The 16,243-nt window shown below is 30.7% G+C and overlaps 1 protein-coding gene across 1 annotated transcript in view; it reads left to right on the top strand.

Moving 5' to 3' along the window:
- The window catches only part of LOC126748430 (agrin-like), a 434,242-nt gene that overhangs the window by 135,699 nt on the left and 282,300 nt on the right, over positions 1-16,243 (top strand). The window contains exon 2 of the mRNA XM_050457677.1: positions 14,584-14,643. Coding sequence (XP_050313634.1) covers positions 14,584-14,643 — 60 coding nt within the window. The remainder of the gene's footprint in view (positions 1-14,583; positions 14,644-16,243) is intronic.

Below are 16,243 nucleotides of genomic sequence, written 5' to 3'. Positions count from 1 at the left end.
TTACACTCTTAGAAAATACAAAAATATGCTTTTGGACGGCAATCAAATAGGTAGCATCATCCCGCACGCTCCTCTACATAGGAATAGGAGCTCTACGCACTCCTACTTATTTTTGTCTTTTAAAAATATCATACTGGTCCGTATCTCCATTAAAAGGGAAAAATTACTCACTTAAACGAAAAAAAAAACGTTGAGAAATTTCAGGCTGAATAACCAACATCAGGTACGCACTCCTACTTATTTTAAAAATAAGTATTTTCGTCTATATCTCGATTAAAAAGGGCAAACATTATTTACTTAAATGTTAAAAAATCATTGGTTTGAAAAATTAAAAAATGCACACAAAAAGATTGTTGAGGAATTGAACAATTTGTTATTTCAATCCAAGAAAAAATGAAAATTTTGTATATTGTTCAACATAATTATTCATCTTGTTCCAACATTATTAAAATTATCAATGGAATGATGTTCGTCGTTTATAGTTATTATAGCAATATATAATAGTTAATGAAAAGAAGTATTAAGATGATCTGGATGGTAGTTGATGATAGAAGCCGACAAAGCAGCAAAAAAAATCAAAATTGGGAGCTATATAAATCACTAATTGCAACATAAAGTTTAGTAGAAGTCAAAATATTAAGATTTTTTAAATTTTATTTCTACCTTAATTATTATTATGAATTTTATATGAAAAATGTGGACTATTATCTACAGAATGTAGGGAACGCATGCTATAACGATATTGAGTAAGATATGAAAATTGCGATCATAATTAGCTAAAAGTTTATGGGTAAAATTGTATAAATGATATGTCCACGTTCTTTAATTTAAAAATCAAAAGAGCACAAGCATGACCTGTATCATATTTTTATAAAGCACATCAAGTATATAAATAATAAAATTGCAGTAGTTAAAGACTGAAAGGGTAAGCGAATCTATTTTTTGTTGAAACGATTTTCAATTTAGAAAATACCCTCCGCTTTAACTGCTCTACATGCTCGCTAAATCGTAGTTGAGAATCAACAGAAACACCCAGATTGGAAGTGAGATCGACAAATTGCAGCTTTATATTGTGCATGTTTGAATTTCCAACTTAACTCCATTTTTGTTTCCAAAAGCCATTAAATTCGATTTTTTTGAATTTCAGTTTAAATTAAGTTCATGAGATCACTGGCATAATAATTTAAACTTAACATTTAGAGTCAGAGGCTTCAGCAAGTAAATCAGAATTGTACTAAAAAGGCCTGTACTAAAGCTGTTTTACACCGTAACCCAGAAATAAAAAAAAATAGTAGGGCATTGTTGTTTGCGACATTAAAGTAGTATAGGTTTATGAAAATCGCAATCTTTAATAGTACGGGAAATTATATCCTGTAATTATTCCGATCCTCCAGACATTGCTGTATATAAAGGCAATATCAGGTGAGGTTTGGTTATACCTAGATGAACTTTGGCATCAATTGCAACACTGCGGTACGACATGTTGCGTGTACGTCTCCTTTCTGCGCATTTCAAAAAAACTAAGATGCGCAAAGTCATGATTTTGACAAATGCAATAAAACATTTTAAATATACTTTGATATTTTAGACATGATTAAATAATTGATGATAAGCAAACAACATCACGACAGCAGTAGTTACGGGAGCTAAAGGTCCCAAATATAAAATATCAGTCAATACTTATTTCCTTTTCACTTTTTTTTAGGGTAAATTTATCCTCATTAAGAAGATAAAGTTACGGGTTTAAAACATGCTAAAGATATTCCACTTTAAAAATAAAAATTGACGGAAACGGGCATACCTTAGAAGCTTGTCTAAAATTACTCGTCCCAAAATTTAATTGAATTATTCATGTTATATATTGATAAAATTTTACAGGGTATTTTTTGGCTGTATGTAAAAATGGTTTTTATTTTTTGGGTATAATAGTGCCATAAAAGACCAAGAGATCAGATTATATGGTTTAAGAAAAATATGGAATTTAAAAATTAATTTTATTACAAGACCTACAAGAAAACCTTTTTTTGAATGAATGTGAAAATTTAAGTTGAGTATCATTTAATGGCTCTCTGGATGCATAGAAATAACGCACAATTTTGAAGAAAATAACTAAGGGGCATTCATTACATAAAAAAATACAACATATTTTAAATGTCTTTAGGACATATGTATATCAAAATTGTTTATTTAATATCATATAAGGCATACCTCTCTAAATTTGTTGGCAATATTAAAAAATACTCTGTATTATGAATTCAGATTGGAAACACTCTTATAAATTTTTAAGTTATGAACCGATTTTAATTATTAATCAAGCACTGCAATGTCTGCTACTAGATGAAGTTACAAATGGTTATTCCAGTTTTCAAGTTACTTTGTTATAGTTCTTCTTAAGTGATTTTTTAATTAGACAAACTTTACCACTTGGTTGCCTTGAAATACCTACAACAAAAATTTCATAAAAAAATCTACTCTATATTAACAAAAACCATTTTTTTAGATTCAGGACATCAGAACGACTAGAAGGTTAAATCTGGAGGGTAATACGTCCAAATTGACTCAATGCGTTATAAAGCTGTGATGGTCGAAAATGAAAAAAAAACCGCAAACCTTCGAATACTGTCAAATTAAAATAAAATATTTATGCAAAAAAAAGCTCTTCGCTTTCGATTCGTTTCGGGATAAGTCAAGAAATTAATACCGGCTGATTATTTTCACGTTTTTTGTTTTGGTTTTAACACGGCGTGCAAATGATGGTATAATTTAATCCGAAGAACACCCATATACCCGAGGTTATCATGAGACAGGATTAATTTAACAAACTCGTTTTCGAGACACGTAAAAAAAAAGATGTATTTGGTAGCTGGCGACCATATAGATAACAGTTAAATACCTTGTATGAATGTATTAAGTCCTGTCGTTTTTCTTGCGAATAATTATAATATTCACACCGTCGCCATCTGTCTTAAGATAAGCAAATGGAAATTAAATTACCGTGTAAAATGGTTTCATAATAATGAAAATCAAGCGACTGATTCAAATCTCTTGACAGTCGAGATTTTATTTATATTTGCGGGACGGTAGGGTATAAAGTTGATAAGAAAGACCAATCCGAACTGAAAATTGATAAAAAGGATATATAAATAAAGAACTTCCTAAGTCACTTTTAGGGGATATAAAATACCATCTCGTTTTCAACTTTGTTTTTAATATTTTTCCAAGCGATTGTCGCGGCAAACTTTTTAAAAAGAAATATTTTTTTTTCAGATTTTTTTCTGCAAAATGTATACTTATCATTGGTATGTAAGTACGACTACTTTAAAGTCATAAAAGGAATTTATAGGCAGGTGCAATTTTACCCTTCTAACAAACTAAATTTCCTGCTATTCAAGATGCAGGAGAAAAATATGGCCAGTACATTTAGACTGTATTATCCTATATCGCACGGACTTGAGACGGCCAACCGTGCAGGAATCAAATCAGAGCAGAACGTGTTTAGACTATAATTTCAACTTCTTTTTTCTTCAGAAACCTTTTCGAGAAAACAGACGGATTCTTATTCACAATGTGTTCGACTCAAGTTTATCTTTAATACCCACTCAGTGATTTTCATGCTTTATTAAAAAAAAAACCTAATTGCAGTCACACATTTTGCACGAAAAAGTTAACGTATTTGGAATTTACTATTAAACTTAAATAATTTACCAGCAATTGAATTTTGCAGGTCATCCAATTTTAACCTATTAGTAACTAATAGAATGGGAAAGTTAAAGAGGTTAATTATCATTATTTCCCTCTCTGTTTCTCTGTCTATCCGTGTATGAGCCAAATAATCTTCATATCGTAATGTAATAAGGACAAATTTTGCAACATATAGGAAAGGATATTTGCGGCATACTAGTAGGAAAAAGATTTGACTTAAGGTAAATAGTTCCATTAGCTTATTGTAGCTGTGAGTTTTTAATTTGGTCCTAATCTTAAGCAATAAAAAGGTTAAACTTACTACAATTAACCCTCTCGCCCCACTGTTTAGCACTTATTAAATAATTTTCTCAAGCCTATTATCATATACAAATACATATATTTTCTTTAGGGACTAGGTCATTGCTAATGCGTTAAAGTAGTACGTGGGATTGTAAAGAGAAAAGTAAAATGTATTACTTTTTATTTAGAATTATTATTTGAGTGTATAAAAAGCATATTGAATATTTTAATTTTTTTTATAAGTCAAGGATACTACTAGGACATTACAAGTCACTTAAGAAATTATGTTTTTACATAAAGAAGTTCAATAATTTCCTTGTAAGTTAGTTCCTAAAATTTCACTAATTTGCCCCCTCAAACAGTAGCCTTTAATCTTGTCTAATATATCAGCGAATATTTAATGGAGTAAACAGGATGATAATTAAAAATCAATACAAGATTAAGAATTAATTGGGGGGCGATCATTTTTTAAACGGCAAGTAAAGCCATTAATTTGCCTATACCGACTTTCGTATTCAGTATAGAACTATTCAGATATAACTTTTTAAAATAGGTTTAAATCATTATAATTGTATTATTATTATAACAGATTTCCAGGGTTTATCCCATTATGAATTATTAAATTTAAATTAGGCCCACGTTTTGGTATTAAAGCTTCTACTACCTTCAGGGTAATGAATGGACAGTAAACATTTTAAAATTTATTCTTAGACATTTTGTACTTAATTTATATGAGAAATATATTTATTTATTAATACCTCTTTAAAACATAAACCCAATTCATAGTTACATTAACAGAGTGCTTACAATCCTATGTATGCCTAAGATTAAAATAAATAATTATTAAAACAGAATATATCTAATCTAAAATAAAAGAATTAAAAAAGCAGAATGAGGAAAGTCATAGTTTAGATTCTTAATCTTTTGTGTAACATATATATATATAAAAAGATAATTCTAAACCTTAAAACGACCCAACATAGTATTAAGGGAAATTAGATAGGGATAAACTTTAAACTTCTTAACGTAAAGGAATCTTGGGAAGATTTTTTTAACTTTCTCTATGTGAGCAATAGGGGATTCAGCTTGTAGAGTCCATTTGACAGACGCATGTTTTAAGTGGGGTCTTACTAATGCATAATATATTAGTAGTAGTGTTTTTTTAAAGCTTGAGTTTCGAATAATAAAACCCAGATTTTGTATGCTTTTCCCATGAGTAATTGTAAAAGAAAAAAACCATTGACATAACGAGTTAGACTGCAGCTTTTGTGAATCATTAATAATTATAGTAAAGAGAGTACAATCCAAATTACTTCCTTGTGGTACTCCTCATATTGATATAAAACTTTTAGATAAACTGTCTCCCACTTTAACTTGATTTTGTATATATCAGAGACTATGATTTTATGAACAAACAAGCCTTTTTGTTAAAGTTGAATTTAATGAGTTTTTTCAATCCATATTGTGTGATCCATTTTGTCAAGTGCTTTGGTGCAGTCTATCAAAATAATATCTAATTTCTTTAAAAAAAGTTTTCTTATTAATTAGTTTCTTATTACAGAGGTTAATAAGTTTTCTTTATAACCTCTGCTGCAGAGCTTGTAAAAACATATAGATTTAACACAGTCAAATTTCAAGGTAAAAAATGTCATTATAAAGCAAATTTTCAAACATTTTAGAAATAGAGTTGCTGAGGTATTGATCTATAATTCTCTATCTGAGCAAACAGTTCCAGATTTAAGCACAGGAGTAAAAACTACATGTTTCAAATTATCTGGAAACTTTTCCTCCTTAAGAGATGTACAGAAATTAAGCTAGGAGAAGTACCTCTTCCAAAAACATTTAGAGAAATTGTTAAGCATATATACAGGACTATAGTTTTCTGTTTTATGTTTTGTTTATCCCTTTTAGCATTAATTTTAGATCACTACTATATAGAACAAAAAGCGTGACCACAAAAGTGTCATTTATTTAGTCTACGGCGTTAAATCACGTCAGTAAAAATGCCTTATTTAAATTTGTTGCAATAGGTCATATCCATTAAAGTTATGCACCTTTTTTTGTTTAAATTATAATATTTTTTGAATATTTTTGGAACTGTGCACATAAATTTCTCCAAATTAAATTAATATAAACAACAAATGTATGTTTATTTAATCTCAATAAAAAACTAATAGCTTCCTAAATCGTCGGTGTTTAAAAGATATATTTTCACCAATAAAAGAAAATGACATAACCTAAATTCATATTTAATTGATCTCAATAAAAAGAAAATTAATGTCGCTCTAAGGCGTTGGTGTTACCAAATAATAATAAAAGCTAACATTATTCATAATGGATATAAATTAGTCCATCTAGGACAATTAGGCAAAATTGTTTTGAGTCAGTTTGTTCGGATAATGTTTTTTTCAATTTTGTTCTGTCCTGAGCTATAATTATATCACAAACCTATTAAATTGTAATATTTTAGGTCTTTTTTTTTAATATTTTCATCGTCATCATTTGTAGCTCTACCACCTTTAGTGGATCTTGGCGTCCTTCTCTATCTTGCATCAATTTAGAATCATATTCTATTTGCATCGGGTTTTACCATAGATCCCGTCCTTCCTGATGTTGTTTCCAGAAGATTTTAATCACTCGAGAGTCTGGTTGTCGGTCATCTCAACCATGAGGTCTTAATTACTTTGATAATTCAGTTCATTGTTCTCTTTCCAAGGCAATATTGAACAATATATGGGGCGAGAGAATCAGCTTGCACACCTCAAACGAACATTTTTTCACACATTTTGCTCTACTCCTAGAGCCGTTGACACATATACTTGTTAACTTCCTTAAATTTCCATAGTTTAACTCTTAAAATACTATCGTATGTGTGTCTAAAATCGATAAACAATTGATGAATCACCATATTGTCACAATATTGGCAAATGAATCATTGCGGTAATACAAGCACACCGCACGACATCTCTGGAGACGCGTGGAAGGTAAGCGAATCTTCCCGGACCATGGTCTGCCGCTTATATAAGGAGACCCCGCTAGCGTGAGACTAGTTCCTTTAAATCAGATATAAATAGAAGCAAATAAATATGTCTTGTAGCCTTAAGTGGTCGTGTTTAGTAGAGTTAGGGTGTAAATAAATCAGTTCACTATTTTTTTACATCGAGTCTTTTAATTTACATTCAATGAACTGTAAAAACGCTACAAAGTGCTTCTGGTTTATACTTAAGCAACTTTACTCGAGCTTTTTGATAACAAAAGGATAAGAAGCGTAATGATACAAGAAACGTATTCATATTTAATTGATTTCAGTGAAAAAATACTAATGGCTTTGTAAATCGTCGGTGCTAAAAAAAGAATGAAAGCTAACATAATTCATAATGGATATAAATTAATCCACACACAGGACAATTAGGCAAACATTTTTTTGGGTAAAGTCGAGTCGTGTCGGATGGCGGCGGGCAGGGCGTGCTGTTTAGTGATTATGAAGCTGGCGTGAGAGAAAATCCGATCCTCATCGGGTTTTAATAATTTAATAAAAGCCCACACTGGGCAATTAATTATCAGTAAAACACGTAGTATGTTATTGATGTATTATTAACGTGTCAAAAGAGACGGTGTCACCAGTCATATCAACCTAATAAAAAGCCTGCCCCGTCCAAAACCATGGACTTATTTCAGTTGAATTGGACATGTATTATGCTGAAAAGCAGGCCAGAGATTACTTCGAGTATTTCGACGGTGCTGGTGTCAACTGCACCTGTCCCTATTCCATGTTCCGGATCAGACCTTACACCATCTTCTTGTCAATTATAAAAAGATCAATATACGCGGGTTTATAGTCGCCTTGACGTATTTTGCTTAAATTTATTTTTCAATTTTATTTTTCCTGCTATTATGTACTTCGTATAAGAGGAAAATATTTATATTGATGTTCATTCTTACGAATAACCTTCACGGTATTTATAAGTGTTGATTTCTGACTGTCTGAAATAATCACAAAGTTAGTGAAATTGAGAAACAAGAAATTATTAAATTTTTTTTTTATACAAACATCAAAGTGGAGGTTTTATTTTTTCTTCTATAATATATTAAAAAAATATTGGGGTTTTAATCAATAAAACAAATTAAACTGAAAGTTACAGAAATAGTGATTTTTCTCTCTCTATCTTCAAGGCTGAAATGTCATGATACCATGTTAAGTTGCCGTTTGGGCAATCTTCCAATATTTATCCCTGTCTTAGACATTAGTGGCCTGTAAATTCCTTAAGTTTGTCGATCCATCGTCTTAAGGAGCGCTGTTTTCTCTGCAGCTTTCTCTATACAACCCGTTTCTCCAGAGTGTCGTCCTTACTCCAAGTGATGGGCTCAACGTATTTCAGAATTCGCCGCTGTATTACACTTACCAGCCTTTACTGAATTCCCAATTCTTCCAGTATAGAAACATTGGTTTTACGTGCTGTCCTAGGAATCCTCAGAAGTCTTCGCCATATCTACATACACCGGATCAATATCACTTGATCTTCTTTTATTTAACGGACTGAAATAGGGATATATACATGAGAATTTTCAACTTTTTTCCCTATTTCTATATCATGGTTTCATTTTATTAATATGGTTTGGATCATCTGAAAATGATGTTTTTTGGGTTTAGTTGGTCAGATTATACCTGAAAAATAGCACCTTATTTTTATCTTATTTTAAATAACGGACTGGGATATATAACTGAAAACTCAAATTTTCCCTCTATCTGGTATATTATCGATTCATTTTATTATTAGTATCTCGATCATCTGGAAATATAATTTTTTTAAAGAGAAAACTGAGATAGGGATATATAAATGAGAATTTAACTTTCCCCCCTATTTCCTATGTGATGGTTTCATTTTATGAATAGTGTCTGGATCATCTGCAAATTATTTTTTCCGGGTTTAATTGATTAGATTGTACCTGAAAAATATCACTTTATTCCCACCTTTTTAAATTAACAGAGTGAGTTAGGTATATATAAATAAGAATTCAACTGTTCCCCGTATTTCCTATATCATGGTTTTGTTTTAATATTATTATTTGGATTATCTGAAATTGCTGGTTTTTGGGTTTAATTGGTCAGATTATATCTGAAAAATATCACTTTATTCCCACATTCTTTTAATTAACGGACTGAGATAGGGATATGCAGATCGTGTTTTCGTTCGTTACTTATAGGAAACCGTATAGAGGCGAAATTTTGCAACGTCGTGCGTGTACGAGTGCCTGCGACAGAGCACCGCCCCGGCCGGCCCGAGGACGGAATTAGTAAATATCTGACTTTCGTGGGAGCTGCGTCGTTTGGCGACAAAATGTCCCAAAATATTACGCGAAAATCCAGGCATTTTTAAAATATTTATTCTAATGCGGGTTTTACAGACATGACAATGTGTAAAACCTGCATAGAATTGTAATCTTAAAATGTTTAATATGCTGTGTTTTGCATAATGAAAATTAAAGCGTTATTCTAATAAAAATATAATATCAACTCTGATGAAAATATAATAAACAATTAGAAATAAAACTCTAATAAACAAACTTAACAACATATCATTTTTTAAATAAAAGGCTCAAATAAACCGCCTTTTTTCGCTAAACAAAAACTTAACCTATCGTAAAAGCTATTTCGCACCTCCAAAAGAGTTTCAGGTAAAATGGAATTGGCACCAATTTTATTTCGCAACTCCTCTAAATTTGTTGGCCTACTAAATTTATGCTTGTAAATGGCCTGCTTAAGGTAACCCCATAGATAAAAGTCATTTAGAGACAAATCTGGAGATCTAGGAGGCCATTTAATATCGCCAGTCCCACTAATAAGGCGGTTAGGAAAAGTATTTGGTAAAAATTCTTTTACCCTAGCCGCGTTATGAGCAGGACAGCCATCTTGCTAAAAATAAACCGATCCCAGGTCTACATCAGGTAGGATTTGAATGGCAGGAAGAACTTGGTTTTGCAGCAACTCAAGGTACTTTTGGGCGTTTAAAGTGCCATCAATAAAAAATGGCCCTATAACATTGTCGCCCAAAATACTTGCCCAAACATTCAATTTCTGAGGATACTGGGTACAAAACTGAAAACTTCTGTGCTCGTTTTCCTGCGACCAATAACGAACAATGGAAGGATTGTGTTTGCCATGTAATGAAAAAAAAGATCCATCAGAAAACAAAATATTTCTTAAAAAATATTCGTTTTCATTTGCCTTTTCCATCATGGTTTCACAAAATTCCATTCTTCGCCGCTGATCTTCAGGAAATATATCCTGAGTTTTTGAATACTTTTTGAAACATTTGTACCCATATTTTTTCAGCAACAGTTTTATTGCTCATTCCCAGTTCCTCTCCAACACTTCTAGTGGACCGTGTCGAATCAAGTTCTAGGGTACTGTAACTGTAAGTAAATGGTTTGCATTTCTTCCCGCCGTTCTATATCCTGGACCACTTCAACAGGTGGTTCTTGACGTTTTGTGTGGCATTTTTTACAATCTTGAAGACAAAAGATGTCTCAAAATTTGTAACCACATTTAAAACCGTTTTTGCACAAGGAATCGGTCTATTTTCAAATGTCACTGAAAACAAATCTCTACATTGTACTGCCGAATTGCCTCCATAAAACCATTTAATTAGTTGAACTCTTTCGGAAGGGGTATAAACAGCCATAGTGAAAAAAACAGGAAAATAACGCTCAAAAATTATTAATGCAACGTGCAGTAACACAGCAAAGTAAGGTCTGCTGACTCCCGGTTCAAAAAATAAAAACGAAAAATTCCGCCGCCTGCAAGCCGCAACCAAGCGGTGTTGCCATTATTTTGGGTAATACGTAGCTCACTATAACACAATCTATATAAATGAGAATTCAACTTTTCCTCCTATTTCTTATATCATAATTTCAATTCATTAATATTATCTGGATCATCTGGAAATAGTGTTTTTCGAATTTAATTCATCAGATTGCAATATCACTTGAGCAATATCACTATATTCCCATCCTTTTCTAATTAACGCACTGAGTTAGGGATATATAAATATAAATTCAACTTTTCTCCCTATTATCTATATCATGGTTTTATTTTATTAATATTGTCTGGATAATCTAGAAATGGTGTTTTTGAAGTTTAAGTTGTCAGAATATATCTGAAAAACATCACTTTATTCCCATATTCTTTTAATTATTGGATTAAGATAGGGATATATAAATATTTCACGACATATCCATAATCTCGAATGCTGCAAATTTGTTTGTTGTAGCTTCAGTAAGTATTTCATACTTCTATCTAGTAAAACAGGATAGAAAATACGTAACAATGCAGAATTGCGTGAAAGTAGTCTGAACGCAGTCCTTTACTTGTTAATGCTATTTCGTATTTCCTGCCAATGATCTCATTGCTTGACTTCCAAGATAAGTAATGTTGTTCACTCGCTCTATTAGTTTTTGGTTGATTATAGGCTGACAGTTATTAATGTTGTCTTTTCTTGCAACTATTAGTTTTGTCTCTTTAATACTAATATCCTGGACATTCATTGGACTGCACTCTGTTACCCTATTTGTGAGATTTTGTAACTCCTTTACGCTATATGCAAGCCGTATCTGAGTAACGAATATTGTTTACTCTTTCTCGATTCAGGGATTTTCCTGAATCTGTGTGTTCTGAGGCGTCTCTAAGTATAAATTCTAAATAATGACCAATAATGTAAAATATAAAAAAGGGATAATATTTATATAATATAATATTTATTTTGTTTGTCGCACAATTTTTTTTTATTTCATTTTAAAGAAACCGGAGTTTTTTATCTTTTGATGAGTTTTTGTTATCACAGTTTCTAATTTAAAATATTAATTGAAAATGAAGCGTTAGCATAGGAGTGTTTTCGTAAAAATATTCATATACATATTTATCTTAAAAAATACCTTTAAGCCGCCCCTGTACCTACGTATAAAAAAATACACATCATTACCCATGACAAATTTGGCAAAAATTCGATAACTCGTTTCGAATATATTAGCAAAAATATGTCCTTAATCACATTTAACGCCTCGGATCCCGGTTATTAACTTTTACGCTAAGGCAACTTTAATCAAATCGACTTGTTTTTAGCAACTGTGTTTGCGAAAGCAATTTGGATTTGATTTCAAAAATATTCAGAATAATAAACTAAGTATATTATTTACAAACATCTCAAATTTCCAAATTTTTTTGAAAACCTGTAACTTAACTCGTTATTCTCAACCTTCCAAGTGTTGACGAACTCAAAAAAAAATTCAAAAACTCGCTTTCCCAGTCGCTCTTTATAATAATTACTAAACAATATGTAGGAGTTTATAACTTTATTATAAAATTACACACGATTTCAATTAAAAAGTGCTAATCCAATTTATGGTTTTGAATCTATAACGATACAAATTTCCTACCTACGCAGATTTAACGTTTAAACTCTGACATAATTGAGCGCTATATTGCAAAACTAGATATCAGCGGCGCTCCGTCCTCAACATTTTAATTGTCGAAGTCCTGATGCTTTGAACATGCAGATCATTAGTTGAAAACCAAAGTTTGGTACACTTATTAGCAAAAATGAATATTCACGCACAACGGTTCATACGGGCTACTAAATACATGAGTATAAAGGGACAAAATCAGGGCTGATGTTCTATGAATAATTAGTTACCTACTGGTTTATTAATTATTTCGTTTTGTTTACTGTTTTGTATAAACGAGGAACCGATAGCAAACAAACCTTGGAGTTGCAAAGTATGTCAGCTGCTATTTTAGGAACTATTTTTTTATTTAACAGAGATTAAGATATACATTTAAAATACCTTTCAGTTTTATGCTTAATTAATTAACTACGCAGCAAAATTAAACCATGAAAATAAAGTATAAAATCATAATTTAAATTTGAAACCGCCCTTGGCGAAAACATTATTCAAGCTAAATAATTGAAATAAATTGGTATACACAGTTCGAAATATATATGCCATTTGGGAAGCTGTTTTCATGCATTTGGGCACAATCAAGCTGCACGAATGCATTTATTACACCCCAAAGTGGAAAAGCTCGTAAGCCACGTTTTTAATTTAAGTTTTTTATCCCCAGACGAAGTTTAAAACTGTTTCTAAATGAAAAACTAAAACTACTTAAATATATAACATCTGATAACGACAGTTTTTTTTTATAAATAAGATTTCTTAAAAACAATCCTTTTTATTTTGGCTGTTCAAATAAAAACTGACAATTTCTGGATAAAACGCGAGTAAACTAATAAAAAAATAGAACATCTGTGAGTTCAGACCCTTCGGCTTTTTTCCAATTATTAATGTTTTTATTGTTTTTCCTGTATTGTTACTCCACTTTGTCGATTTTAAATTATAATTTCGAGCACTACATGTAGCTATAGGCGAGTAAATTAAAACATTGTGTTATATTTTTTACATTGGACCATTCTTTGTGTACCAAAAAAGCTAATAAAATAGATTTTATTTTTTCATTGACAGCTATTTGATAACTTATTGAATTTTAAAAACTGAGCTTTAGAGTACATTTTTGTGTTGTATTATCAAATTTCAACGCTGTATTTATGCGATAAATTGTTCGGTAATAACAGGCAGTACAGTTTCAGTTTTTGAATCGGTCGGTAGTTGAAAATATATTTTTATAGTTTTTATTGTGAATAAAATACAACAAAAATTACGATGACGATTATTACTGTTATAACAGTAACCCAAAATTAAAAAAATAGCTTTAAGGTTTGTTCGTTCTTTTTTACTTATATTTATTACAATTTTTATAATACTCTTAGTATTATAAAAATTGGCTTTCCCTCTACTTTTTATTTAATTATAATAGGTGTTGCTCTTATTGTTCTTTTTAAATTTTGGTATTTTAATCTGTATATTGATCAATATTTAAATTTTATTTTACGGTGTGGTGTTTTAATATTCCTATACAATTATTTTTCTTTATTTTGGCCTGAAGTTCTGCATTATTGTAAACTTTTCTATTCTAAATTTTCAGAAAGTTATAGATAAAAATCATTCAAAAAAACAAACGTTATAAACGATGTTACAAACTAATGTATGTCTTTCCTTTTTTATCATAAAATTTATCATGATTTTTATATTTATAACAAAAATGTTTGCGACCTCATTTAATATCTATATATGAAAATCTTTATACCAGAGATTTTATTAAAAAAACTTTAACAACCTCGTTTATCTTAAAACCATAATCTAAAAATAAATTTTAACATTGTATCCAAGAGCCTTTCAATAATACCGTTAAAAAAAACTCGAAAAGAGAAAATGTAAACAGCTTGCGGATTTCAAAATAAAATATAAAGTATTCTTATAAAGGCGCAAAGAGCAAGAGGGTTTGAAATGGAGGTGTTTCTGCAAGATGATCAATCTTAAGATCTATCTGAGAATTGAAAGCATTAAAGCATGTGCGAAAATTTCGGATCGGAAATCTGATAGCGAGTTGCGGGGAAAAAAGATTATAGTATATTATTAGGGCATAATTCAACATATTTATCGAATTACTTTATGCCATTAGTGAACATATATTTTTTTTTGTTTCAGAAGAAAAGATGCTTAACTTGGAAGTTAAAACATACCCCCAGCAGTCTCAGAATTCAGAAAGTAAGTCGTTTTCTCAATTGTATTATATTCAGTTGGTTTGTTTCCTTTTTATCTTTGTTCGGATTAAACTGAAAAGAATAATTATGTCTTATAAATTTTTAACAATTTCACATAATAGAAACCGTTGACCTGAAATCTGTATCTAAAAGGCACAAAACCCCATTGAGACGTTAAAATTTCTAAGTTCAGGAATTCACTGAAACTCTAGCCCGCTGTCTTTCCTATATTGATTCTGCTAAGTTTATTTCTTACCAGTACGTTTGTTGACTTAGTAAACATTAAAGTTTAAACACGTTTGATTTGAACACTAAATTATTCCAATATTTGACTTTGAATTCAAAAAAAATAAAAATAAAATCGTCGTAAATCTTGGATTCAGACTGATTTTGTACCGGGTTTCTCACTAAAAATGGCTTTCGGATGTATGTCGGGCTTAGTTAGGTATCAGTAGTTTAGTTTTAGTTGTATAGCCCTCAGGAAAAATCATTGTTATTAGAGATGGTGAAAAATGCTTCAGTTATTTTTTACAAGCTAATTTAGTGTCATAAACTATTTAATATTAATTTAAAAAGTTTTTATATATCTTGTTAATACTGGTGAATAACCTTAATTAAAACTACAAATGAAATAACATTTAAAAATTAATTCGACTTAATTGGCATAACATAAATGGGTTCGATTCTCGTTTATTTTATAATATTAATTTATCGCTCAGGGCATATTTAAATACCGCAAACGTGCTTTATATTTAATGAAATTAAATTTCTAACTGTTCGTTATTCTTGAGGATTTGGTATGTTTTTACCAGAACATCAATTTGCTTAATTGATCCTTGAATAGTCTAATTTCAATGAACATTGCTTAATTTGTGTATTCAGCTTCGACCCAAAATGAATTCGTTTTAATTACATCTGCCTCGATACCATTACTCTATAAATGTGTTTACGGTTGACGGGTAAAATTTAACCCATTAGTCGGGAGTTATCAGTATAATTTACCTAAACAAATCAATAGATTTTACACTCAGGCAATCTATATTGTAAGAATTTTGCTTTGCCCACACAACAAAATGCAAACTTTTAAGACAACTAGTGTAAAAGGTGCAGTTAGAAATTGTAGTCTTCTCCACAAACTAAGCTTATTTCGCGAGCTTTGGTATTTCGGGAAAATGCAATTTTCTCGTCCTTATATTAACATAAACCAAGAAGCACCGGTTAAGACCTGCACAAGCATTATTTGTGTAGCAAAACCTTGCGGCATCATTGCTTGGCTTGCTGGTGCACCATTCTATTTAATTTATGGCGGTAGCGAGAACATCCGTCTTTAAGACCACAACTTTTTGTTTAAAACGAGAAGTGAGATTTTTGCTTAAATATTGTTGTTGGTAAGTTGCAATTTACACCAGATTTCAATTTTAAAAACACGTTTAGTCGTCAGTACAATTAAAGAAATTTTATTGCACGAAAAGTGTTAATTCTTAGCGTTACATACTATACTGCATAATTAAAATTTAAATAATTAAAGTAAAATAGCTCACTATAATGAACTCCGGCGTCCCTGAAATTTAATTGACTCTAGATAGGGAGTTAATGAAGTACGC

Source organism: Anthonomus grandis, chromosome 22, assembly GCF_022605725.1.
Source record: "Anthonomus grandis grandis chromosome 22, icAntGran1.3, whole genome shotgun sequence".
Lineage (NCBI taxonomy): Eukaryota > Metazoa > Arthropoda > Insecta > Coleoptera > Curculionidae > Anthonomus > Anthonomus grandis.
The sequence above is the reverse complement of the archived record's forward strand: the minus strand, read 5'-3'. Positions and strand labels throughout refer to the sequence as shown.